Source organism: Solea solea, chromosome 9, assembly GCF_958295425.1.
Source record: "Solea solea chromosome 9, fSolSol10.1, whole genome shotgun sequence".
Lineage (NCBI taxonomy): Eukaryota > Metazoa > Chordata > Actinopteri > Pleuronectiformes > Soleidae > Solea > Solea solea.
In genome coordinates this window covers 623,265-650,206 of record NC_081142.1, presented here as the reverse complement: position 1 = coordinate 650,206, position 26,942 = coordinate 623,265, and the positions used below count along the sequence as shown (strand labels likewise).

Here is a 26,942-nt window from a genome sequence, read left to right as displayed (position 1 = left end):
TCACAGCCTCTTTTCTGCCTTTCTTCCTCCATCTCTCACCCTCTCACTGCCACCACTGCCCCTTCCCCCCTCCCAGTCTCTCCCTCTCTCTCTCTCTCTCTCTCTCTCTCTCTCTCTCTCTCTCTCTCTCTCTCTCGCCTCCGCCTTGGACAGAGACGATCCAGAAATAATCCCATAAATAAGAAATCAACGGCCTTTTCTGTCCCACCACATTACAGGCTTTTGATATATGCTTTCTGCAGTAGTATTACTCACCAGCCTCAAATCAATTCTCTAATCCCTCCCCCGATACCCCCCACCCTGCTGGATTGATTTGGGTGACAGCGGCACAGAGAGGTGCACAACAACGTCTGTACATTCTGGGCCATTTTCACAAATACTGGCACAGAGAATCATTGTGTTTGAACAGCTGCTCACAGCAGGTGGATTAAAGTCTTGATTCCACTGGTTAAAAAACACACGAACATCTGGCTTTTATCTGCAATGAGAATGGACACTGTTGGTATTTTCAAAATGTTGAACCATTTTAATTAAATCATTTGAATCAATACAAATAAAAAGATGGAGTGAAATATGGTCAGGCCTCATATTTTTGCTGCTTTAAATTTACACGGCTCGTAAAAACAAGAAGACAACAATGATTTTCCCACCACATTCAACCATAAACTGATTACATGTGCATTATCAATCCATGTCATGTAGTTTTATGTCATGTAAATTGCTGTGTAGTGACAGGAATAATAAAACAGAAATAGTAAAATAGTAGCGTGTGGAAAAATGTGTTGGAATAAATACATATTTGGTATAAACCGTCATAAAATCATAGAAGAAAGCAGGTTAGCCAAGGAAGTTCAACTTTTCAATGGCTACATAAATAATAGGAGCTGTGACGTGCCTTGTTTTTGTTTGTTATTGTTTTCTAAAATAACCTGCGACTTCAGGTCACTTCACCTACATTTGTTGATGCCCGATTCTGATATGATGCCTATCTGATGTTTGTGTGTGTGTGTGTGTGTGTGTGTAAACTCACCTGAAACTGTGAACGTAAGAACCTAGAACCTAAATCTGTGTTTGTTTCTGTCCCAGATGGTTAGTTTGATGTGGCGCCGCGGAGCATTTTTAAACTATTGTCTGTTGACTGTGTGTTGATGGTTTAAGCACCTCCCCTTTGTCTCACTGGATCTACGTCGCTGTTGACGTTCGAGCTGCACTGTGAGTGACGCAGAAGAGTTCAGAATCACATCACATCCAAAACCATCTCCATACGTGGTTTTTTAGATCACTGTCCTGTGCAGGGTTACACACCTGACTTATGACTTAAGACCGGTCCACTTTCTTTATCCTGCCTTCAACTTGTGAGCCCCGCCTCACCTCTCAACAGCAGAAGCCAGAGGAATCCAAGTCTTTGATTGAAAGGAGAATCTCTGCTGCAAACATTCATTAATAAAGATTCTCAAACCTGGGAAACTCTGGGTCTGCATGTGAATCCGCTGCCTCGACAACATCTCATACAAAACTCTGACTGGTAACTCACTTTCCATAGATTTCTTCGGTGAGCTGCACCCTGTAATCTCACTCCCAACTTTGACCAACTTTATTAGGGTCTGCCCACACAAAAACAAGTTGAATTGTGAATTGTTTCTATCGTTTCATCCACATGGAAACAGCGTGTTTGGGGGTCTCATCGTGTTGAAATCTCAAAACGTCATCCACTGTTGCTTATTTTTGTTGACGTCGTCTTCCTCCTCTCGTGTTTGCTTTGTGATAACATTTATTTTCTTTCCCTAGTCGCTCTGGCGTTCTTCATTGTGTCTCTGTGAACACTTTAATGTATACTTAATAAGCGTGGCATATGTACGACAGCATTTTGATTTGTGTTGGGGGGTTTGTGTGAAGATGCTGTGTTTACAGACAACCTTTGTAAACACAACAAGGAAAAAGATAGTTAACGTTTACTTTCGTATTCTATCAAAACGCTGTATATACCAGGTTTACTAGGTTTATACTAGGTTTGCATTGGTCTCGCGATCGCAGGCTTTCAGCAGTGCTGTCACTAAATACACCAGACTCCTCCGTTAAATGAGGAGTTTTTTAGACGTTTCCTCTGCTAAATGTTGGCGAGTAACCCACGTTTGTTAAGTCTTTTTAAGTTTATCTACAGTTGGACATTGTTCGGTTGGATTCTTGTGCCTCTTCCTGTCGCGACCTCAATCGTGATTCACATGTTCTCAGAGTGGTGCAGCCCTACAAGCCACGATACAAAATGTTACAACTGATTCATTCAATCACTGATAAACAAAGTCATTAAAACATTGCTGAATGAATTCATTCATTTTTATTTCTGATTAATATTTTTATGCCACACTTGTTTTAATTCAGGGAAAAGGTTGTTGAAGGCGGAATGAGAGGGAGATTTGTCATCTAGCTTACGTAACCCTTGTCATGACATCAGTGACCTGAGAGTTAAAGCTGTTTGGTGCCAGCTAAGTGGGTCTATCTCTTCTCCTCACCTCTGTGTCATCGCGTCATATGTTGCTCCAGTGGAGGGAGCGCACTCTCGTAAATGAAGCATGAACCCAGTTCTAAGTGCTTCTCGTGCTCAGTCAGACGTGGTCTATACTGTGACTATGTGTTAAAACGCCACTTATATCTTTTGAATCATTACATTTTAATGTCCAAGCACAAATTCATTTATTGCACGATAATAAAAAGGACCCTTTGTTTAGATGAAGCTGTGGAAGAGGATTTTTTTGTGTGCACGAATCTGTAGTGAGTGTTTCCTGCAGAGAAACTCCTGGCAATCTGTAGCTCAGTCTGGGCTGACCTTTGACCTCTGACACATTCACCCTGTGTTTTCCTGTGTGTGTGTGTGTGTGTGTGTGTGTGTGTAAGAGAGAGAGTTATTGTCCATTTAAGTTTGCATCGGTGGATTCTGGCTTTAGGGCCATTGGTTGGTCAGGAAAGGAGCAGGTTAGCTGGAACACACACACACACACACACAGAGATGCTTGTATGTTAAAACTTAATTCTCAGTTAATATGAAACTAAATTAAATGAAGTTTAAATGATAAAAAATATAATTTAATCATAAAATGTTCTTGACTTGAATAGGAAATGTTAATTAGAATTTTAAAATTCATTTTTAATCTTGACTGTTAAGAAAAAGGGTGAAGCAAAAAAATATTACACAAAAACGTGAATGTGACAGTTAGTTTGAAACATAAAAATATCTTTAATAAGAAAATGAACAGTAAAAAAAAAACCTCTACACAAATGAGATCTAAATATAAACCAAATATTAAAACTCAATATCAACAAACGTAAACATTGACAATAGTAAAAGCAAAACTGTGACTCAGTGAAATTATTAATGAATGCCAGTTTTTCTTCCAGCTCAGTGTAAATTATGCGTGCGATGCCCTCGGCTGATAAAGTCGAGTCCAATTATTGCGTGACACTGAGAGATGCACTTTTCCTGCACTGCAGCAGGAAGGATGATACAGTCTGGGTGAGGAAGGAGATGATCGATCGATTGATCAATAATCTCAGCTCAGCTGGTTAGCACACTAAACTGCACGTTTTATGTTACACGCCAATAAAAAATCCCCATCGACGCCGAGTGTGTGTGAGCGTCTTGAGTCCGTGACACTGTTTGCATCGTGACGACACTTCGCTGTTAGAGCAAAGCCAAACAGACTCTGTGTGATGTGGACAGTGTTCTCAGTGTGAGGAGCCACAACAAGCAGAGATCGCTGTCATTTATTTATCTCCCTGTCACATGACAGCTGATGTCCAGGCCGTTCGGTTGTGCTGAGTCTCAGGTTTGTGATGCAGTGTGTTCAAAAACAATCAGAGTGAGTGCATCACATGATAAGCTGCTTTACACCACAGGTTTGTCATGATCAATGTGGAGTTAAGTGTCTTGCCCAAGGACACATCAGCATGTAGAATGTGGGGTCAGTAACTGAACCCACAACCTTCCAGTTCAAAGATTGAAATTTGCAAATCACTATTTAGACGATCTAAAGCATGTGGTCCAAAGTGTGTGTCGCAGCGGGTCAGCCCATGACCAAGGAAGGAATTGGGCTTGTAACTGGACGGTTCCCGGTTCAAATACCAGGACAGATCAAGGGCTAGGGTGCCCCTGAGCAAGGCACCCAATTCAAATTAACTCTCATTAATTGGTGTGTGTGCAAAAATAACTCATTCTAAGTGTATTAGGACGTGTCTAACTCCAATCTAGCTATTCACACGACATGTTATCTCAGATTAGTGACTCATGTATTTAGTGTCTGAGTTATTCGTGTTTTGAGTGTACAGCAATGAAACCAATCAAAAGTTTGCTTGTCTATCAATGACACTCGTGGCATAAGATATGGCCCAATATCTCCACAGTCTCCGCTGATGTGTCTCAACTGCGTTTGTGTCGTTTTATCTTCACGTGCCAATGGCAATAAAAATCTGACCTGAAGTTTCTTTGTCACTGTGTTTCTTCAGATGACAGCAGAAGCAATTCTCCGCCTGGTCAATGACCCTGTGCTGCCGTTCTACCCTCTGGATATCGCCCTGGACGTACAAAACAAACTCAAAGGTAACACTAATGTTGACACGCTACATCAACAAGAATGCTGTTAATGATAGTGTGCACAGGGGTCTATAGAGGTCTATAGGGGTCTATAGGGGTCTATAGTGGTCTATAGTGGTGAAAACAGTGGAGCATGTAGCAGCTCAGGAACCAGACCATTTGTCTCAGGAGTTAATGGAGAGAAAACACCTAAACCAGACTGAACATTGGAGTCAGACTCGCCAGTTCACCACAAAAATGACACTGGGACCAGAATCTGTCAACAATGACATGTGGACAGTTTAAGACGTTGACAACTGAAGACCCACAACAACACTGTAGGACACAGGACGTGCAGTATTCTTGTTTTTTATTAGCGTTGTGAGGACAAATGTTGGTTCATTTTCACTGGTTCTCACAACTCAAAATGGCAGTTTTTAAAAGCGTTACGTCTCGGTTTGTTGGGTTACTTTCAGGAATATTATCTCAATGTCCCTCTGCGAGGTTTGGAGGAGACAGCCAAGGGCAAAGCACGGGCCTGTGCATGTCACTTACACGGCCCCTCACACAGCACACCACACGATGTGAAGCAGCATTAAAGGGCCACTACAGGGTTAGTTATATGATAAGATGTTCAAACCAGTGCCAGCCGTGGTCTTTGAAACAGGGGAAGCTCTTTTCAAGCCCAGTTATTTAAACATATTCTGCCGTCCGCTCTGTGTCTTCCCCAACGATCAAACCCACGTTGATAAAAGCAAATTAACGAACGAACAACAGGAGAAAGGAAGCGCAATCATTATGTAAATCTGAAACAGGGAAACCCAATAATAGTGTTTTTATTCAGTGTACAATATGCACAAATGGAAATGGGCTACATCGCTGAGCAAATAACACACAACATGCGGCTCCGCATGGAACAGAAAACACTCATTTCTCCAACGCTGTCAATCAAAGAGTGGTTCTAATGCGGGATGCTGCTGTGGGAATGTATGAGAAGTAAATTGTGCCAGACAATCTGTGCACTTTTATTCATTACATTGAAATACAACAGTACCCTAACCCTAAGGTCTGGACCAGTGTATGGAATAAGATAAATGTTAGAGCTGAGGCCAGAACTAAAGGTAAAAATCAGGATCAGGATCAGGGTTGGGTTAGGGTTAGAACCAGGTTACTGTAAGGGCTTGTGTGTGTGTGTGTGTGTGTGTTTATGAATTCACGTCTGTACAGACAGTGAAGTTGAGTTATAGCTCTGCATAAAAGTCTGTCTCTCATGTACACACACACACACACACACACGCACACACACACACACACACACACGCACACACACACACACACACACACACACACACACACACAAACAGACTTTCTCCACCATTGCCAAGATTTATTGTTGCTTCATCTGTTGAGCTGAACTTATTGATTTCTCCGCTCATGATTCTGCAGCTAAATGACCTTGATTCCTGCATTTGTACAAATTTAAACCAAGCATTCAATATCAACTTCTCCCCGTGTAACCTTTGACCCTCGTGACTGGCCCTGAAAGTTTCACTTCTTCAGCTTTAAATCTCTTCATTCCTTTTCTCTGCCGTCGTGTCACCTCCGCTCCACTCCTCTCCTCTGTCTTTACCTCAGTGTCCTTGACTCTTTGCTCTGTTCAGACGGTGAAGAACTTAAAATCTGTTTCTCTTCAACTGAATTTGGTGATATTTTTGCGAACTGTGGAAAGTTAATTCAAAAAAACAACAACTGAATTGCAGTTGTTGAACTTATGTCAAAACAACTTGCTCTCAGTGGAGTTTTATCATCTATCATGGTATTATCCTCTTATTTTTGGTCAATAATTCCACAATAGTCTTACCGGTAGATCGAGTATAAGCCCCGCTCACCAAGCAGAAAAAACATCGAAGATCATCCGACCCTCAAACCGGCTGACACCTCTGACTCCTTTCATCTGCGAGCCGCTCGAACCAGACGGAGGGAGCTGTAGCATTGTTCTCTTCTTCTTTGGTAAGAATGCGTCCTGTTCCCTGCGTCCAGACTTGTACCGCCACCCGGTGGTCAAGTCAGATACGACAGGACCCTGACGCACGAGTATACCACGGTCCATGATATGCAACCCAGTATACCAGGGCCTTAACTGTCAGCAGTATTTTCTCATGATCCTGCTGTGAATACAAGATACAAACGTGTATTAATACATGTGTCAATATTTGAGACACAGTTATTATGGGAATTACTGCACTTAACGTCAGACCTAGTCTCAATATTCTTAAAAAGTAATCTCAAATATCTACAAATACCATCTACATGTAGGTACAAGAGCGGTGGAGAAGAGAGTGCAGGCAGGGTGTAGTGGGTGGAGACCAGTGTCAGGGGTGATTCGAGCCTTGAGACATTATCTCAAGGCTCAAGAAGGGGAGCAGCTAAAGTGATCTACAAGATGGTAGTGAGACCTTAAAAAGACAGGAGGCACAGCTGAAGATGCTGGGAGTGACCAGGATGGACAGGATCAGGAATGAACATATTCGAGGGACAGCTTGGGTTGAGTGGTTTGAGGTCAAGGTTGAGATGGTTCGGTGCAGAGGAGGGATAGTGATTATACTGGACAAAGGATGATGAAGATGGAGCTGCCGGGCAGGAGGAAGGTTCATGGATGTTGTTCAGGAGGACATGAGGACAGTTGGTGTAACAGAGTAACAGTGTAACAAGGGAGAGGGCGAGATGGAGGCAGATAAACTGTGGTGACCTCTGAACGGAGAAGCTGAAAGAAAAGGAAGAAGACCATATAAAAGTATAGTTTGTAGAATTTATGATAAATGATACTGTATGAGTACACTGCAGTGGGCCTTCAGGGAAATTTGGGGCATTCTAAGTTTTTGTGGCTCACATAGTTCAGACTGATAGATACTTTGATTTAATTGCACATAAAAAGTAAGATGAAACTTTGTTTAGCATTCCCATCCTGACAGCAGATGTGTATATCTTACAGAGTTTATTGTGTTACGACACATAAAATCATTTCAAAACTAAATTAGACACATTGTCAGAATTACAAATCCCTTTATTTCCATTGTCTGTTTCCACATCGAAGTTAAAATTGCCACTAAATTACAGTGTTTCCCAAACTTTTCATAAGTGGAGCCACTTTTTAAAGATTGCAAAAAGTCGTGACACGACTTCACGATATAAATCATGACACGCACACTTGTGCATAATTCATTTTTACTTTCTGTAACATATTTTTTAATAGATAATCAGCCATTTCCATGAGATATGTTTTATAAAATACAAAACAATTTAATTGTACGCATGTGTTATTCAATAAATCTGAGGTAAAAGGCTGGAAAACTAATTATGTAAAAATAAAACATTAAAAAAACAAACTCCCAGCTGTGGGTCCTGACCCAGTCTTGGAGAATGACTGCTCTATGGAACGAACATAAAAGCTCTTTGGTGCAAAGATAAAAGCATGGGACATTGAATAAAACATAGGACATAAAATGGTTCGAACTATAAAATAAAAGTATGTGATCATAAAAGCTGTCAATACTGTTACATGTTAAACTGAGAAAAGTTTGGGCTTCTTTGTATTTGTTACATAAAGTGATTTGCATTATGTATTTTCTCAAAGTGTGAACAACCGAGACTCAAGGTCTGAATACAACAGCCTGGAAATTTACATCGTCAAATATTCACCAGTTTAAAACGGTCCGCCCTCTTGGGCCTTCTGATACAACATCAGCTCATTCAGTCACTCTCCTGGAGCATGTCAACAACTCTGTCCCTGAAAAGAACTAATAGTAATAATAGCACGACCTTCTAACGACGATGCACGACAGAGGCTGTGGCGTAGATTTAACCTTGCGTGCTGTTTTCACCTCCAGCATCGACAAATTGCTCTCATTGTGCAAAGAATCCACAAGTGCAGGAGCTGACAAAAGATTTATCATTCATTTATTATCCGGAGCCAATCCTGCCTGACAGAGGATGAGCGGCTGAGTGACTGGACAGGTCACGAACAACCATTGGCTCTCACATTCACACCTACGTTTAATTTAGTGTCCAATTATCCTGATCTGCATGTTGTTGGACCAGAGTATCCGCAGAAAACCCACAAGCACATGGGGAGAACATGCAAACTCCACACAGAAAGGTCCACACGGAACCAAACCGCTGACATGTGAGTCAACAACACTAGCCACCATTCCCCTGAGTGTCCAGTTTAATGAATAGTTAATCAGTTCAGTGTTAAAGTCAGTGGGTTCCAGATTAGCTTCGGATTTACAATAAGAGAATTGTATTTTTCTTCATGGCTAAATGAAATGAGTCTATCTATCAATCATTCACACTCTCTAGATCAGAGATTGAAAAGGAGAAAAGGCTCCAGCACACGTATCAGGGCCTCAACTTCAAGTCTCATTCATTCATCGTACCATTAAGGCAATCGCTCAGTGGCTCAGGTTCAGTGGCTCAATCTAAGCATGTAAGCGCTGTCCCATTAAGGCTTAGATTGAGTGGTTATGCTTCTCCATCTGAGACTAATGGACGGATTATGACCTGAGAGAGAGGGAGAGATGACAGATGATTGTACCTGCTGTCGTCTCCACGTCCGTGTCTTCATCTCTCTGTACCTCATATTGTGCTCCCATGTCTGTAGTGTTCCACACACAATCTCTTCCACTCACATCTACTGTGTTGGCATTGAAGTAAAAACCCTCTTGGCAACTTTTCCCTTTCATGTGGAGTTTGGAGAGCGGTGGCACGACTGCAGAGTCGTTTCATCAAGGCTAAAAGCCTCTATCGTCCTGCGAAGATGCAAATCACAATTATACCTTCATTTGGCAGCATGATATGAGAGTGTCACTCAGCTTTTCTGTTCTTACTGAGATTACTGAGCTGCAATATGAAAAGTATTTACACTTACAAATAAAAGATCAAATGTTGGGCGCTGACTCGATGATATCAACCACATATTTCACAAAGTCTGAGTATGCAGGAAGGTTGTGCTGATGTTTGTAAACACAGCAGAGACACAGTTGGCTCCTCCTCTCCTTCTCACTACCACTAGCACGGAGTCTAAGATAATACACTTAATAAACTATATATGCCTGATTTGGCTTTTCATAGATATTTGGGCCACTGGGACCATAGTGGAAAAGGGCCATTATTCTCTTCCCCTATAACTTGGCTTTGTTGTAAAAATGATTTTTTTATGTCATAATTAACCGTAATTTCACTTCTTAGATGAGTGAGGTGTCAAAATGAAACACATATGTGTAGATCAGAGAAGGAAAGTTCCCTGTATCTATTCCAGTGTAACCACCAGAAACATCAGCAGAAGAGAAACATTCATTCATCCACACTAGTTTCTTTGTGTGCAGCATTACAGTTCAGAGCATATTGACACCTCTGTGGCTTTTAGGCTGCACGCCTTCTTCAGAGGTCCGTGTTATGAGTATCAACAAGGCTTTTATCAGCACTTTCATAACAGACGTTCATCTATATTTAAAAGTGACACACTGCAACTTTAAGGTACAGAGGAACTGTCATATTCTGTATCACAGTTCCGACGTAACGATGGAAAAATGTCTGTCCTTACTCGCAACATGCTACCGCTGCATCTGCACGACAGCGTCCAAACACGCGAGGGAACTCTTTCATCCCCAAAATCATGTGTTTTGTTTTTTTAAACTATGTTAATATTTTAGTGCAAAGTTTGAAAATATGGCAAATAAGATGGAAACAAGAAGCAACATGGGACTACAGTTGGGCAACTCCCATTTTTTGGCCGTTAAAAACATATGACAATGGGAAGAGATTGCGTCTGCTTTATATTACACAATTGCACATACACTTCATCCCCAAGTGCTATTTTCCTTATGCTTGCATTTACTTTTACTATTTTCATCAGCTGTGTGTAATCAGGAAGAGGCTGCTTGTGACAGATTTTGGCTTCTTTATTGTGGTTATTAAACTGGTATTAAATTTAATTCCAGGTGGCATTATAAATGTCTTTAAGTTATAAATTTGACTTTGTGAAACGTGTGGATAATCTCAATGATTTTGCATCAAGCAGCTTCTGTTCATCCAGAAACAGGTGGGAGAGAGCTTTTATCTGCACTGGTTAAAAATACAGAGGTACCAGATGGAGGAGAGAGACGATGAGGAAGACAGTGAAATAAATACGTTTTGATGTGTGTCTCTGTGTGTGTGTGTGTGTGTGTCAGTGTGTGTGTGTGTGTGTGTGTGTGTGTGGGAAAACATGATGTGGCATAAATAATTCCTGGTGTGTTGTTTGGTTGAGTCCTGTCCTGAGCTGGAACTTACTGATAAAACTGAAGCTGTTTGGTCAACAACATTTTTATTTTCTATTGTGTCAGAAAATCATCTGGACACCCTCCATGACACTCACTGTATTAGTAGTTTAGCCTACAGAAGATTATTTATTATAAAAAAAAATGAAAGAAAGATTGAAAAAATAAAGCAGCATGAATTCTGAGAAAAAAGTCAGAATTCTGAGATTAAAAGTCAGAATTCTGACTTTAATCTCAGAATTCATGCTGTTTTATTTTTTTTCATGTGGCCCTAATACTCTTCCGTACTGGCCACATGTGTGGCCTCATATTTACAGATGTGTGAGAGGATACAGTGATGCTGTGTGAATAAGTGAAGGCACAAGGTGTGTGTTCATGTGTTGAAGCTACACATGGGCGGTTAGCGATGCATGTATTCCCGTAGTCTATTGAGGATTACTGGGAGTATATTTTGCTGGGTGTAAAATGGCTCTGGGTGGGTGTTTGGGTACTTGAGTGTGTGTGTGTGTGTGTGTGTGTGTGTGTGCGCGCGCGTACACGTGCATGCGTGTGCGTGCGTGCGTGTGTGTGTGTGTGTGGGGTCTGTGGCTGTTTTAGAAACCCGACAGAGAGCTAGTGATATTTAATGGATTCTTCACAGGCGGCATGAAGCACTGCAGTATTCATGAGCAGCAGTCATGAACACGCCTCAGATCAAACAACCTGGCTAATTGAAAAAAGCCTAAAAAGTCTTTTGTTCAACACTTTCCTAATCACAATTCTCCTTTCTGTCCTCTGCCTTTGTTCTTGTCTGGTCTGACATAAATCTCCATTCATTTACCCACAGACACTGTTGTTAGAGGGGATACGGGATTATTAGAGGAATATATGAAGCTTCTTAATCACCCCGGTCATATTCATCTTCAGGATGATCAGTTGATGTAGATAATTGTCTGTTGTGTGTTGTGTCGTGCACTAAAACTAAAAAGTTGAATTTCTGATGAAGTTCAGAGATGGAGACTAGAGCAAGACCAAGACTAAAACCAAAACCGTCATTAGCTGCATTTCACAGGGAAACGACTTCTGCAAACAGACTTGAGATCAGTCGTCTCTTCTCTGACGACGCGAACACATCAGCCCTATTCTGTCATCACTTCCCTGGCTTCCTGTCACGTACAGGATCCAGTTCAAAATGTTCCTGCTTGTCTTTAAATCATCGCAAAATACCGCGCCACTCTATTTGACTGAGTTGTTGCACCTTCATGCTCCTGTCACAGCACTGAGGTCGACAACTCAGCAGCTCCTTGATGTTCCTACTTCCAGACTAAGAACTCGAGGGCACTGAGTCTTTTCTGTGGCAGCAACACTGAATACTATCTGCTAGTCTGACTATATTCACTCTGCACATACCCTTGAAAGTTTGAGGTCTATGCTAAAAACCTGTTTATTTGTTTTGGCTTTTAATACCAGTTGAACTTTTATTTATTTTCTCTTATATCTTATTATTCTTTTATTATCTTGTCGTTCCTCCTCTATTTTTTTATGCGTTGTTTCCATTACTGTGTTTTTACTCATTTTATTTGGTGACTTTCCATTTTGTGTTTTATTGCTTCCTTTAACTTTATTTAAGCTTGTAAAACTTTGGTGCAGCAGGAACTGTTTTGTGCTATAAATTTGACATTTGACCTTTGTTTATAAGGAGCTAGAGGTGTGTAATTCCACTCCACAGTTTGGTTTCTCTCTGATACCAAGTGAGTACATGGCCCGTGTCGATGATACAAATCGCTGATGCCGATACTTTTTACTTATAAAAGCAGCTTTTGCACTTGAATGAAGGGGAAGTGTGTCATTGTGTCATGGTTTTTGTGGTTATTTAAGCATCAATATGATCCATCAAGATAAATCATGTGTGGCCTTCACACATCACAGTTTGCAGTTTCTCAAGTATTCAGCCACAAAATAACTCCATGTGTTCCATCATGCAGTTTTCTATCTGCAGGGATGTTTTGTTGCTGCTGCAGAGGATGATGACAGAAGAGAAGAGAGAGTAAATAAACCCAAGTACTACATCACTACAGACTGAATTTATGTTGCAACTGACACGTAGTGATTAATGCATAACTTCACATAAACTGAAGTATTTTTGTTTGATTTTAAATTGTGGGCAAAGCTGCACTTTATTTTTGAATTGAAAACACTGTTTGGCAGTTAAGGAAAACAGAGATTGCAGCTCTGTGTATCCTGAAAGTGTCATGTGATGTGTGATTTCAATCTCTGTGTGTGAGACACTTATTCTATTCCAGCAAACAAAAGAGAAAAACAGAAAAAAAGGTCATGTTTTTTCTTCTTCCTAATGAGCCAAAATACAAACTGTGATACAGAGACTGCAAATACAAACTGATGCACCTTTTAGAGCTTCTGTAGGAAAACAATAATGATGCAATTTATATATAAGCCTAATAGAATAAAACAAATCATTAAGTAGCATGTTTATTTTTAATGCTGTCTGTGTTAGTATCTTATTACATTCTAATAGAATGTTTTCCTGCCTGGCCAAGATTCAGACCATCTGTACGAAAGATATGCGAGTAAAACACACACACAGACAGACACACACGCAGACAGACACACACGCAGACAGACACACACCCGGACACACACGCAGACACATGCAGACAGACAGACTTTCCTGGAATTTATAGATAGATTTACTGTCCAAAATGTCCCATAGTATAAACCACAATCAAACAACAGTTCTTTTTCACATTAAATGTGTTGATTTTGTTTTAAACCAACATTGATCCTGAAAAAAAGTAAATGAAATCATTTTCCACTGACCTCCACTGACCATTTATTATACAATGACACCTGTTGAATTGGCCGAGTGGAAGAGAATTGGATTTAAAATTGTAGGGTTGCCAGTTCAAGACCCACCAAGTCTTGAACTGGCAATGGCTGGGGTACAAGTGGTCAGGCCTGGATAAATGGGACCTGTTAAATTACCAGGGAAGTTACATTTACGTCAACCAGATTATGAGAATGGGTCCAAATCATGGTGATTAGTAAAAACAAAAATACAGATTTGATGCCAGGACCTCAGAATGAATGCTTAATAACAAGACATACATGAATGCTGATTCTTTATGTACTTAAGGTGAGGCTAAAGTCAACATTTTTAAATAGAATTTAAAAATACGAACATTCAGCAAATGTCATGCAACACACATTTACACAGACAAATAAAAGATGAACTCACAAAGGGCACTAAGGTTTCAGGAGGGTTTAGACGCTGTACCAACATGAATGAAGAAGTGAAAATGAACAAATTACCCATGAGCTGACATTTACAGGTAAAGGATCGCTGTGAAGCTTTGTTCTCTCTCTCTCTCTCTCTCTCTCTCTCTCTCGCTCTCTCTCTCTCTGTCTCTCTCTCTCTCTCTCTCTCTCTCTCTCTCTCTCTCTCTCTCTCTCTCGCTCTCTCTCTCTCTGTCTCTCTCTCTCTCTCTCTCTCTCTCTCTCTCTCTCTCTCTCTCTCTCTCTCTCTCTCTCTCGCTCTCTCTCTCTCTGTCTCTCTCTCGCTCTCTCTCTCGCTCTCTCTCTCTCTCTCTCTCTCTGTCTCTCTCTCTCTTGCCTGTCGCTTATATCACATGAGGCCACGTCCCAACTGCCAGCCAAATCCAAACACTGCCACAGGTCCCTGCGTGTCACAAGATGTGATGGATTACAACAATCAAACAATATTTCATGAGTCCCAGCTGGCTGTGAGCAGCCAGAGCCATTTAAATTTGTAGGAGAGGAGCGCTCCCTTTGTCTATTTTTGTCCCCGGTGCATCGCCGATGCGTCACGCTCACAACTGTGTGTCTCTGATTCAAAGACACATAATCACATGGCAAGGTCTGCTGATTAGGGCCAGTTGTTTGGATGTCATTCATTTTACATTTTGAATTTAAATAAGTCGACATTAAGAAAGAGAAGCTTATCCAAATTGACCTTCAGATGTTTCCTTTTTCTTGAGTGTCAGTGGTGGACTGTCAGGGCGAGCAGGGCCTTCTCTGCTATCAAAATCAAATAAGTATTTTATTTTTTTAAATAATTAAATTCATGTGTGTCTGAACGTGTCTGAATTCAATTACTTTTTCAGTATGTTATGATTATATTTCCAGAAAGAATATGGTTTTTTTTTTTTGTGAAGCTGAGCTGGATTTTCCATATGACATTAAACGCATCACAGCTCCGTGGACCTGCTCCAGTAGTATTGCTGGCCTTTCGTTGAAGCTGAAATGACTTATTTGGTTATAACTTTGACTGACGTGTGTCATGAGCCAATCAAATTTTCATGCATAGTGACAGAATGGCCACGGCCCAGCGATGTGTCTGGCACTAGCCCCCGCTGATGTCATCAATGACGTTTGAACCGGTGGGTTTTTCTGAGCGAAGTGTTTAAATTAAATGTTTTATATTTTTATGACATTTTATATTTTTATTTCAAACCTGTCCTCCAAGGTCGCATACAGTTTTTGACAGTAAAGCTAACTGCTAACTGCTAAAATGTAGCAGCATTTGTAGCAGTTATCTTTTCAAGAAGTCTCTTATAATGTTCAACTGTAAAAAAGAAACATCTCTGTCAGAACTAATTGGATTTGAAATAGTATGGTATCAAAGTTGGTATGTTTATGTTCTTCCAGATTGGATTCAGATCACAGATTTGGCATTAAATTAAAGTAACCAATAACAACACATATACTGTATGTAAATGTCATTTCTTCTGCTTTACAGCTGGGGCTAGCTGCAGCTTAGCCTCCCATTACAATTTGTCAACCTCTGTGTGAACCTGAATAGAACATTTGAATTTATACGAGAAAACACAATAGGTGAAGACACTGTGAGCAGCAAATTAAAAACCCTTCTTGTTAAAATCACACAATCATCAAGGGAAAGTGTCAGGTGGTGCAGTCACATAAACAGAGACTGATGATATTTCCTGACCCGGTGAACCGCAGACGCACTGTTGTTGTTGTTGTTGTTATTATTATGCTCATGTAATTACATTGGTTTCTGACAGAGACAAACACCTGAACATGAGTCTTTGTCCTACATCAACATACTTTATATCATCCTTTCCAACAAGAGCCTAGATATCATGTAACAGAGCCAGGAATACAAGCTGCCAAGTGTACAGTCCTGCAAAACCAGCCAGCTTTGTGTTGACAAGCTAATGAGGACAGGATTCTTTATTCTGCTGTGTGTGGCCCAGGTATTTCCTCATTACTGATACACAGCCTCATTACAGGGACTCAAACATCCATAAATATGTTAAGGTGAGGACACGTAAAGTGGTTAGCATGTTGGGTCACACCTGCTGTCAGAGATTGTGTCAATGTTGCTAATGTTTGGCTAACTTCTTGCCTGTTACCTCTGTAGTTCTAACCTTTTCATTTTACTTTATTTCCCTGCAGTGCCGGCCCAAGCTTTTATGGGGCCCTATGCTGAATTTCATTTAGGGGGCCCCCTCCCACCACCTCGGAGTAGCGGGTGCTTGACTATTATTTCTACACTATAAACAACATTATTAATTACAGTTGTGTTATTCACTTGAACCATAGAAGGCAGTTATTGTAATTTGCACTTTCGTATTCAAAGTGAAGCACTAAGTGTGATGATGTCACGGAGACAAAAACATAATAGTTGACAACCTTAAAATGATGAGTCCTGATTCAACTGATTCAACTGGCAAAACACTTCAGTGTGAAGCAGCTTTGAGTGGTCATCAAGACGAGAAAAGTGTTTTTATAAATACAGACCATTGACCATGAGACTAAAGAGTAAAAATACTCGTCAGGGTGTTTGACGGTGACGTCTGAATATCTTTGATAGGATAGCATGTTTGTAAAATGATGACACCCCTACTGCAGACTAACACAATCAACTCGGGGCCACAGGCAGTTACCTGGTGTGTCTCATGTACAAAAGAGTGAAGTCTGCATGACCCGTGTGTGTGTGTGTGTGTGTGTGTGTGTGCGTGTGTGGTCAGGGTCACTGTGACTTCACATGAGCAGCAGCAGCAGCAGCAGCAGCAGCAGAGTGGCATCATGTGATGCTTAACATCTCTGCATGCAGGAAGAGCATGTTGAGGCTCACTCCAACAGGGTCTGTCAAATGTAATGACTTCATGAGTGTATTTCATGTTACACCGCACGTCCATCCGGCTTCTCCTGGTATGATCCCATTTGATGTAGGCGGGGGATGGTGGCCAGCACACAAGCCTCACATGCTCCTATTACATCAAATGTCATCCTGTCAATGAATTTTTCTCTCTTTCCTTTTCCATTACATTACATTACATGTCATTTAGCAGACGCTCTTATCCAAAGCGACTTACAATAAGTGCATTTAAACATTTGGGTACAAACAAGAGCTTCAAGTAAGCCAAACTATAAAGTGCTAGTCATAAGGGTGAGGTTTTTTTTATTGTTTGTTTTTTATTTATTTTTTTTGTCGTCGTCTAAGTCGAGATAGAGTCGGAAGAAATGTGTTTTTAGTCGGTGGCGGAAGATGTGGAGGCTTTCTACTGTCCGGATGTCGATGGGGAGCTCGTTCCACCATTTGGGAGCGAGGACAGTGAACAGTCTCGAGTTCTGTGAAGGCCTCTACGATCCTCTCAGTGAGGGGGCAGCAAGCCAGAGTGGGCGGGCTGGGGTGTAGGTTTTGATCATGTCCTGGATGTATAGGATGAGAGTAGGGTAAGTGCAGAGCCTGAGACACCTAGTTCTTGAAGGGAGGATATAAGGATCTGGTGGTTAAGTGTGTCAAACGCTGCAGAAAGGTCCAAGAGGATGAGCACAGAGGAGAGCGAGGCAGCCCTGACTCAGTGACCTGCTTTAAAACCAGACTGAAGAGGATCCAGAAGGTTGTTCCAGTGAAGGTAGGAAGAGAGAAGAGAAAAACTCCCTTTTATCACCATGACTGGTTTGGGTGAGAGGAAAAATGGGGGACAGAACAGACAAGAGGGAGGTGAAGTAGAGACAGAAGAGGGAGAGAGAGAGAGAGAGAGGACAAGAAGTCATATTCATACTCTGAGTGTGAACGAGTGAGTGTGAGTGCGCCACAGGAATTCCTCATGCTGTGATCATGTTCTCTGTTATTTGGTGTTTACATGCTCTTACTAATATTGTGCGTTGTTGTGTGTAGTTGTCCTGCTACTTGTGTTATGGCCCTTAACATTATACAGTTCATTATAAAATGTCACCTTTGTTGCTGCAAACAAGTCCAGGTGGAGACTTTGGTCCAGGACTCATTTCTGTCCTGTGATTCCTGTGATTCCTGTGATTTCTGTGATTTCTGTGTCTAGTTAAATACAGAAAATCAACACTTCATTCAGAGCAGAGTCTTCACTGCTTGTTTCTCTTTCCTGTTAATTAAGACACGGTTGTCTCATGAGACACGAACACTCATTAGCACAATATAAGCCCTTATTAGCTTCGCTGGTCACATGACAGGGTGGTTTGGTGAGCTTATATTGACGATGTTATCTGCTCTGTGACATGTTTGTGTCGCACTCTCAAAGACTTTACTAAACATCACAGGAAATCTTTGGAAGAGATGGTGGTGTCTTATTTAAACACAACTCACCATGGGCCTTAGCTGTAGTATTGTAGATATAGTTTAGATTTTCTTTCTATTTTGTTCAGATTTTCATATTTCCATACCCTATACCATGGGAAACACACCTTTGATCCTCTGTATGTGCTGTACATTTAACAGAATTGACAATGAAGACTCTTGAATCTCTTGAATCTTTGTTTCTGAAACACTTTTTTATCTTTTTGTTTGTTGAAATCCGCTTCCTGTCTGATTCTCATCGATAGATACATTTTTGATGGGGGAAAGAAAAAAGAAAGAAACAAAGAGAAAAAAGGCAGCACTGGAATGATGTTTTCTCATCTACTCCTTGTATTATGACTCTGTTATTTGTGTTTCATAATTACTGGTCTTTGTTCTGAGGTCTCTTTTGGAAGATAGATAGATAGATAGATAGATAGATAGATAGATAGATAGATAGATAGATAGACAAAAAAATACATTCACAATACAAAAACAACATATCTATTTGATTGACAATGTGATAGACAATGTGTTATACTGTACTTGTACTTGTATGAAGCTGTGAATGGATATGACAGATGTGAGATAGAAAAAGTGCTGCATTAGCATGTGTGAAAATAACTTCAAGGCAAAAATAGCACTTTGAGTGGTAATTAAGACTGAAAAAGTGCTTTATAAATACACAATGTGTATCATTACAGGACCATGATTATGCACTTACATGCAATATGGGAAGTTGTTTACAAGACATCCCTCAATGGACTGGTCATCACACTTTAGCACAGTAAAACTATAGTAATAGTATTGTAATAATGTAAAGGTAGGAAGGTAGTATTATGGTAATACCATCTTATTTCAAATTCAAAGTTCAGCTTTGTAATAACAAGGCTAACAATAAGGGGATAATATTACAACATTACCATATTAAAGTAATCTCAGGTCATCGCTTAGTAATTGTGATAACATGTGTTATACTTAATATGAATAACTATAATAACTATAACTATAATAGTTAAGGTCATTTGTTTTTGTAACTTCTTATCTGTCTCCAGACAAAAGTATTCTCCCTGCGTCGCTGCTCTCCTCCGCCGCCTCTTTGAGAGACCAGGCCGCTTTCTTCCAGTCAGAAACCATGCGTCCAGCCAATGACCCGAAAGAGCGCGACCCCTCGCATGTACGGATGCTCAACGACGTGCTCCGTGACCTGGAGAAGAGCTTCCTCATCTCCCAGACACCTGCGGGAGTTTACAGGTAAGAGAGGAGTTACTCTTCCAGGTACTGCTTTGGTGTAGAGCAGGTTGTCTTCTAACCAGTATGGGTAAGGGTTTGATCCCTGGGAACTATACTGGGCCTGAGTATTGTTTAAAACCTACAATATGGTATTATATATATGTTATATCATTATCTGGACTTTAATGACCCTGAATGTTTTTGATACCGATTTTGCATCCATCCATTGTCTACTGCTTTATTATCCGTCACATAAGGGTCACAGGGCTGCTGGTGCTAATCCCAGCAAAGATAAGGCGAAAGTGGGAGTGCACCCTGCACAGGTCACCAGTCAATCACAGGGAGAACATACAAATTCCACACAGAAAGGCCTGGACTAGGATGTGAACCAGCAACCATTGTGCTGCCCCACTGTGAAGCCCGATGATGAGAAGCTCTGTAATAACAAGGGTAACAATAATGAGATAATATTACAATATTACCAAGTAATATGCAGGTCATCACTTGGTAATTACTTTACATTAGTATTAGTGTAATACATAAACATACCAATTTTATGAAAGTATTGTCAACACACATTACGGTAAAATTATTTAAACATGTTGTTGCGGTCAAATATGGATCAAACTTCATTCATTAAACATAACACACACACACACACACACACACGCCATGTTGGCTCTGTCTTGCAGTCATAGCTTGCTGCATGCATCGCCATGATCGTCATGAGCACTGTTTGATCTCTGCTTATTGGCCAATACATCAAAATGAGAGAAGTTTGATTCCCAGCCTGAAGTTTGGTTGATGCCCTACACTTGACTGCAAACTTCTGCTTCTGGCAGCTGTGAATGGATATGACAGAGGTGAGATAGAAAAAGTGCTGCATTAGCGTGTGTGAAAATAACTTCAAGGCAAAAATAGCACTTTGAGTGGTAATTAAGACTGAAAAGGTGCTATATAAATACAAAACATGTATCATTGCAGGACCATGATTATGCACTTACATGCAATATGGGAAGTTGTTTACAAGACATCCCTTAATGGACTGGTCATCACACTTTTAGTACAGTAAAACTATAGTAATAGTATTGTAATAATGTAATGATAGGAAGGTAGTATTATGGTAATACCATCTTATTTCAAATTCAAATTTCAGCTTTGTAATAACAAGGCTAACAATAAGGAGATAATATTACAACATTACCATATTAAAGTAATATCCAGGTGATTGTTTAGTAATGACTATAGATTACTATCAGTGTAATAACATAAACATAGGTCTGCATCACTCTCCGTCCCTGCTGCTGAAACGTGTATCCCTGCCTTCATCACATCCAGAGCAGACAACTGCAGTCGCATCATCTACAGCACATCTTCCTAAGTCCTCAATAAATTACAGCACATCCAGAACTTTGCTGCACGCCTCCTCAGCCACACTCGTTCCCATGAGCACATCACCATCCCCCGTCCTCCAAAACCTCCACTGCCTTCCAGTCCAACAACACATGCAGTTTTAAAATTCTTCTCTTGAACTGACCTGGCTCCATCATCACACCCCCTCACGAAGCATCCGTTCATCTGACGCCAACCATCTCTCCATACCACAGAGGACCAAGCAGCGAACCGGGGGCGACAGAGCTTTCTCCATCGCCACCCCCACCCCCACCCTCAGGAACTCTCTCTCCTCAAACACATCTTTGACTGCACTGACCTCCCCACGTTCAAAACTTGCATCTGTTTAAAATTCAATTTGTAAAACGTGGCATGTTTATGACTTTTAAACACATTTAAAGCCTCTTTGAGTGCCCTTTAAAAGCGCTACATGAATAACATGAATTATTTCTATTATCATTATTATTATTATAATTATTTTAAAAACATTTGTGACACAAAATTGATAGTAACCACGTCATAAAGTTGAAATGTATCCTCGCTTATGTACCGCACATGTTTTGTTATTACCAAGCTTGATAATTGATAATTACTATAAAAAAAAAAACAGGATGGTGTTACCAAGATTATTTCCCCTCCATTACAAAGTATTACTATAATTTTATAAATGATCTAATTGTTAGTGTTTCAATACTATATTAGTGTTTTTATACTGATTTTTTTTGTTACTTTTGCTTATAGTCTTTTTTTTTATTATTGCTACTCTTTTTCTACTTTTTTCTTTTTCTTTTCTTTTTTTTTTTTACCCATTTTTACTTTACTGTACATGAACTCTGGATTTGTGCAATGGGGATCCTGAGGTCAAGATATGACTATGACAAGGTCATGGCAACACCAGCAACAAGTGGGCTCACCCCCTAGATGCCATTCACTCACTTGAAGGCCCAGGTGGAGTCTTTAGCCACAGCCACTGACTTCCCTTTTCAGCAGCTCTGGAGAGGTCTTTGACTGTCCTGTCCTGTCCTGTCCTGTCCTGTCCTGTCCTGTCCTGTCCTGTCCTGTCCTGTCCTGTCCTGTCCTGTCCTTCCCTTCCAATCTCTCAGAGTAGAAGTTGAGGTGGCTACAAATCCAGCACTGTCACAATAAAGTCTTTAAAGTTTTTGTTTTGTATTAATGTCAGAGACCTGTTCACTACTTCAAGCCTGATTGTCTTAGTCCTGTGAGTGAATAGTAACTTCCTTTATAAATGAGTGCTATTAAGTGCTAATGCGTTCCAAGCATGATGGAGCAGCTAATTTTAGCTTGGATGCTAATGGCAGTCTAGTGCAATTAATACGTCTGTTACTGCCATAAACTGTGAATAACACTGAACAGCAAGAGCTATTTCTTCTGTGAGAATCGAGGGGAGAATTACACAGCTAAAGAGCCAGAGACGGGAGGGGGGTGTATTTGACTCTATGGGTGTGAAAGTCACACAAAACAGACATGTTTCTGTTTCCATTCAGTGGAATGCTTTGGTTTGGTTCAGTGTGGTACCTTTTTTTAGGAGTAGCACCAAAATAACCAGTTCTTACCGTTGGCACCCTTCCCTTGGGGCACTAGAGTAAAATGGTATGGTAAGCTCATGACAGTCAGCTGATTGGGTGATGCTGTTGGATGTCCTCCATTGTTGTCTGCTGTGTCGCGATCAGTTTGTTGTTTCTTGATGTCGCACTTGTACGACGTCACACTTATCTTATCCTCTATTAAGGCGGGCCCCCCACCTGCCAAGTAAAGGTACTGTTCTCAGTTGAAATGCAACCCTGACCCAGGGCTTTACCATTCCAAACCTTACTATACTGTACCAATTTGACTGGCACCATGTAAACAGAAGTTCACCTGCAACTAGGATCCTATTGGATGATACTAGCTGTCAATCACACTCGTGTCCACTTAAACAGTAGTAGCTGTGCCTTATTTCCCTCTAAATGGCAACATCATTTACAAAATGACACCATGTATGATTGAAGTAGACCTGAAACTAATGATTGAGATGAAATGGTATGAATATTTACTGACATTATCAGTCAAGTTAGAAGTAGAAGCAAGTCTCCCCCTGGTGGATATTCAGAATACTTTTTACTTCCTGATTAACTTCACCACTAATGGGATGCATCCATGCATCCATTTTTTATTCATGGTCTATGATAGAAAGATCTCTGTGTTGCCTTGAGGAGTCAGAGACCTTGTATCTTCATTACTATTCAACATGTCTAACAAATGGGTTATCCTTGTAAAATACTCAACATGTGATATCTCTCTAGTTGAGTTTGAACAACATTATCGTTGAAGGTTTAAGCTGAAACAATCATGCCAAGAACATTTTTATTATTAGCTTGTCTCGCTCCTTATAAGGTCAATTATAACAGATCTAACTGTAGTTAAATGGTGTGGAGTTATGGGCACCGCAACTTGTCCAACTCCTTCCAAATGCAGGAGCAATGGCAGTGAAGAAACATCAATCAAGTCCAGACTAATTTGCCCTTTAAATCATTTGTGGGCCATTTATATCCCAGGTGTCTCCATTGGACTTTTCTAGGGCAAGTCATGCATTAACCCCCACTGGCTGATTGGTTATTTGACTTTAAAGGCATCAAACTTGCTGACTGATCTTTGGCTTCAGTGTTTGTTTTCAATGTTGTGATGTAAATTCTTTAGGACACTGAAGGTGGTTGAGGTACTAACTGCAATATCGGATTATATAAATCACTCCGATTTGGAATGTAGCCAAAGGAGAGATATTTGTACTCTGTACCTCTGTATTTTATTTATTATTATAATAAATATTGTTATTGCAATATCATGATGGGATATTGTGATATTATATGAAGTTCATTTTGCCCCCACACATATTTATCCCACTTGATCCTTTTTGGCCCCAAGGTTATTTGAGTTTGAGACCCCTATGTTAAACTTAATTTTATTAAATTTATTGTACTTTGACTTCTCCGAGTCTAGGGGCCACTACAGCAGATAATATACACACATGATTTGGCAGAGATTTTCACGCCCATTTTAATCAAATCTAATGAATCAAATCAACTATACTATTATTGTCCACAACAGGGACATTTTCCTTGGGTAAAAAGGGCTTCAACTGCTGCATGATTCACAGAGACAACATAGACCCTTTCATTGTATACAACCATTCCAAACCTAGCGAGAAAGCGCAAGCAGTTTGGGGTCAGAAAACGTCACAACAGGTCAGCGAATAGCATGTAAGTCCACGATCCTCCACCGAATAATTCTGAATATGTTCTTTCGTTGCTGATTAAGGACCGCAAACAATACCTGAATACATTTGTACTAGGCGACAGCAATAGTCTGCCTGACCCAGCTTCTGTAAAATATTGGGTAGATGATATTAGCAAGTGGCCAGATATCCAGTGGCCAGCTATTCACTCTTACCTTATAGATAAAGCTAGCCCGCACACGCGAGAAAGTCTTTGCACATACAAGTTTTACAAGGAACTGGTTCTATTTTCACAGCCAACTACGCTGCAAGTAGGCATCTTATGTGTTGGACTGTTGTACAAGTTAATGGTACGAGTGTGTTTTCTGACCCCAAACTGCACATGACGTAGCCCTCAAAAGGCTCTATAGGACATACATTTACACGAAATAAATAACAGAATAAAATGATGAATATTGCATCTCGTCTAACCCATCTTAATATAGACCAGATACAAAAAACTAGTAACCACAGTACACAATGTGCAAGAGTAATGTGACGGTGCTTATCAAGAACTGTCAGATTTATAGCTTATTTTATAGTCAGGTTACAGATTTGTGTGTGGATGTACAGATAGGTTTGCTTGTAAATTGTCCCTCTCAATTCTTCGTAATTTCCCTTATTTTTCTAAAGCGAGGATGACCTGAGACTCTCTCACTGTGAAGCTTAAGAAAAGACCTGCAGAGGCACCGTGCAGCTGTCAGTGTTGGATGGATGCGGCTGCTCCTCTGTGAGTGACACCAGGGACCAGCCGACATAGTTTAAACCCAATTTGTTGTGTAGCAGAGGGAGGAGGCAGCTTCAATTAGGACTGGATGTCAGGCTGCTGAGGGCCGCACCAGTCCAGGGCTGATGTCTTCATGTGCTTCAGAAACAACTCTTTCATAAGTGGATACTCACAGGCAGACAGAGGGCAGCTACAGGGCACACACAAGATCATTTCTCTTTTTTTAGTTTTCCTTGCTTTCTTGTTCTGCTTTCAGTCATTTTCATGTACATTTACATGCACATGTTGAGGTGGTTCCAGTACAATCATGCAACATACTACCTGGATAAGTGTAAGCCCACTTCCACGGTCACTGTCCATCAAAATAACTGTCTTTGTTTTTTGGTGTTTATATCATGAATATCCAACCTGTAATTGTATCTTCCATTATCCAAGAGGGTGGTTGTATTGCAGTAACCCAGTGAGCTGAGATGGTTGCCGTGGTGACCCAATTATTCCCATTGTTATATCAAAGTGACAAGAATGTATTCCTCCCCATTTAATCGGACAGGAATTGAGAAATGAAAGGCTTCGTCCATCTTGTGTTTCTTCTTTTGTTTGGGTTTCTTTTGCATCATAAGCAGTTCACCGTACATTTAGCTGCTAAATAGAACAACCAATGCACTCTCTCCCTGTGATTGGTCAAATTCTTCAAACACAGGCCAGATTTCCTGGCTCAGATGTTCACGGCAGACAGAGCAACAGATTTGCTTTGTTCCATTCAAACATCTTGGAAGCAACTGGTAGAGTGCCAGTATGTCCTGGTAGCAAAGTGGAATGCAGCCATCGTTAATCTTCTCATTTGTACATGTCAAAATGTCCTCCATGAAAAAGGCCTGTATTGATGATTTGTCTGTTTCAGTTTATCTACCTTCCTGACAGACACACATTTGTTTCAAACTTGTGGGAAAACCACTTCCAATGACTTTTCACTATTAATAGACCTCAACCCATTTTAGCTGATATCAATAACTTGTTTTATTTCTGCCAAATATATATTTATTCACATTAAAAGTGTGTAAGATGTTTGCTGAATTTCGTGTCTAAAACTAATTTAAAGCTGCAGTGCATAACGTTTATTGTTTTTGATGTTATTCTGCCTCTGTCTGTTTGAGGACATGGTTTAACATGCATGCTGCTTTCTTCATCTGAAAACAGGCTCTGTCAAGCAATGCTTTCAGACCTGAATGAGGGAGCATCTGTGTGTATACAGCAGCAGGGAAGGAGCGGACAGGGGCAAGAAGAGTGTATACCATCAAACTGCTGTTTCCAGTCATCCGCTAACCTGTTTGCATATAGTTGCTGTTGCTTCCATCGGTCTGGACATAAAACACGTCCTGTGTGCAGTGTGGGAATGTCACCAGCGGACACAAAATGTAAACACCGCTTTTCTTACAATAGCTCAGACAAAGGACTCAAGGGCAAATCACAGGTTGGCTTAATACTTCAGAGGTGAAAAGCAGACAGGGAAAGGGCTAAATCCTAAACAACAAAACTGGGTCATACTCTAGAAAAGCATCACAAGGGAAAACTGCTTGATCTCTCACTGAAACACAGATAAGATGCTCTGGCACTGACTAACTGAAACACAGCTTGAATACACCAGGGAAGGTGGGTTAACAAGACACAGGTGTGGCTAATTAGGGTAGGGCAGATGATCAGCACAGGTGGGGAATTCATTGTATGTGTCCCAGTCCTCAGGCAGGATCCTCTGCAGTGTGCATACATCGACCGGGTGTTGTTAAAATGCATTCACAGTGCAGTGAAATTGGCAGTCCCTTTTCAAATATAACTGCTTCAAATGCAGCCGATAAATGAGG

At 40.6% G+C, this 26,942-nt stretch overlaps 1 protein-coding gene across 6 annotated transcripts in view; it reads left to right on the top strand.

The window, feature by feature from the left end:
* LOC131466133 (inactive N-acetylated-alpha-linked acidic dipeptidase-like protein 2) overlaps positions 1-26,942 on the top strand; it is a 396,981-nt gene that overhangs the window by 367,091 nt on the left and 2,948 nt on the right. For all 6 annotated transcript variants that reach the window (XM_058639293.1, XM_058639292.1, XM_058639294.1 and 3 more), the window contains 2 exons: positions 4,498-4,591; positions 19,516-19,714. In XM_058639293.1, coding sequence (XP_058495276.1) covers positions 4,498-4,591; positions 19,516-19,714 — 293 coding nt within the window. The remainder of the gene's footprint in view (positions 1-4,497; positions 4,592-19,515; positions 19,715-26,942) is intronic.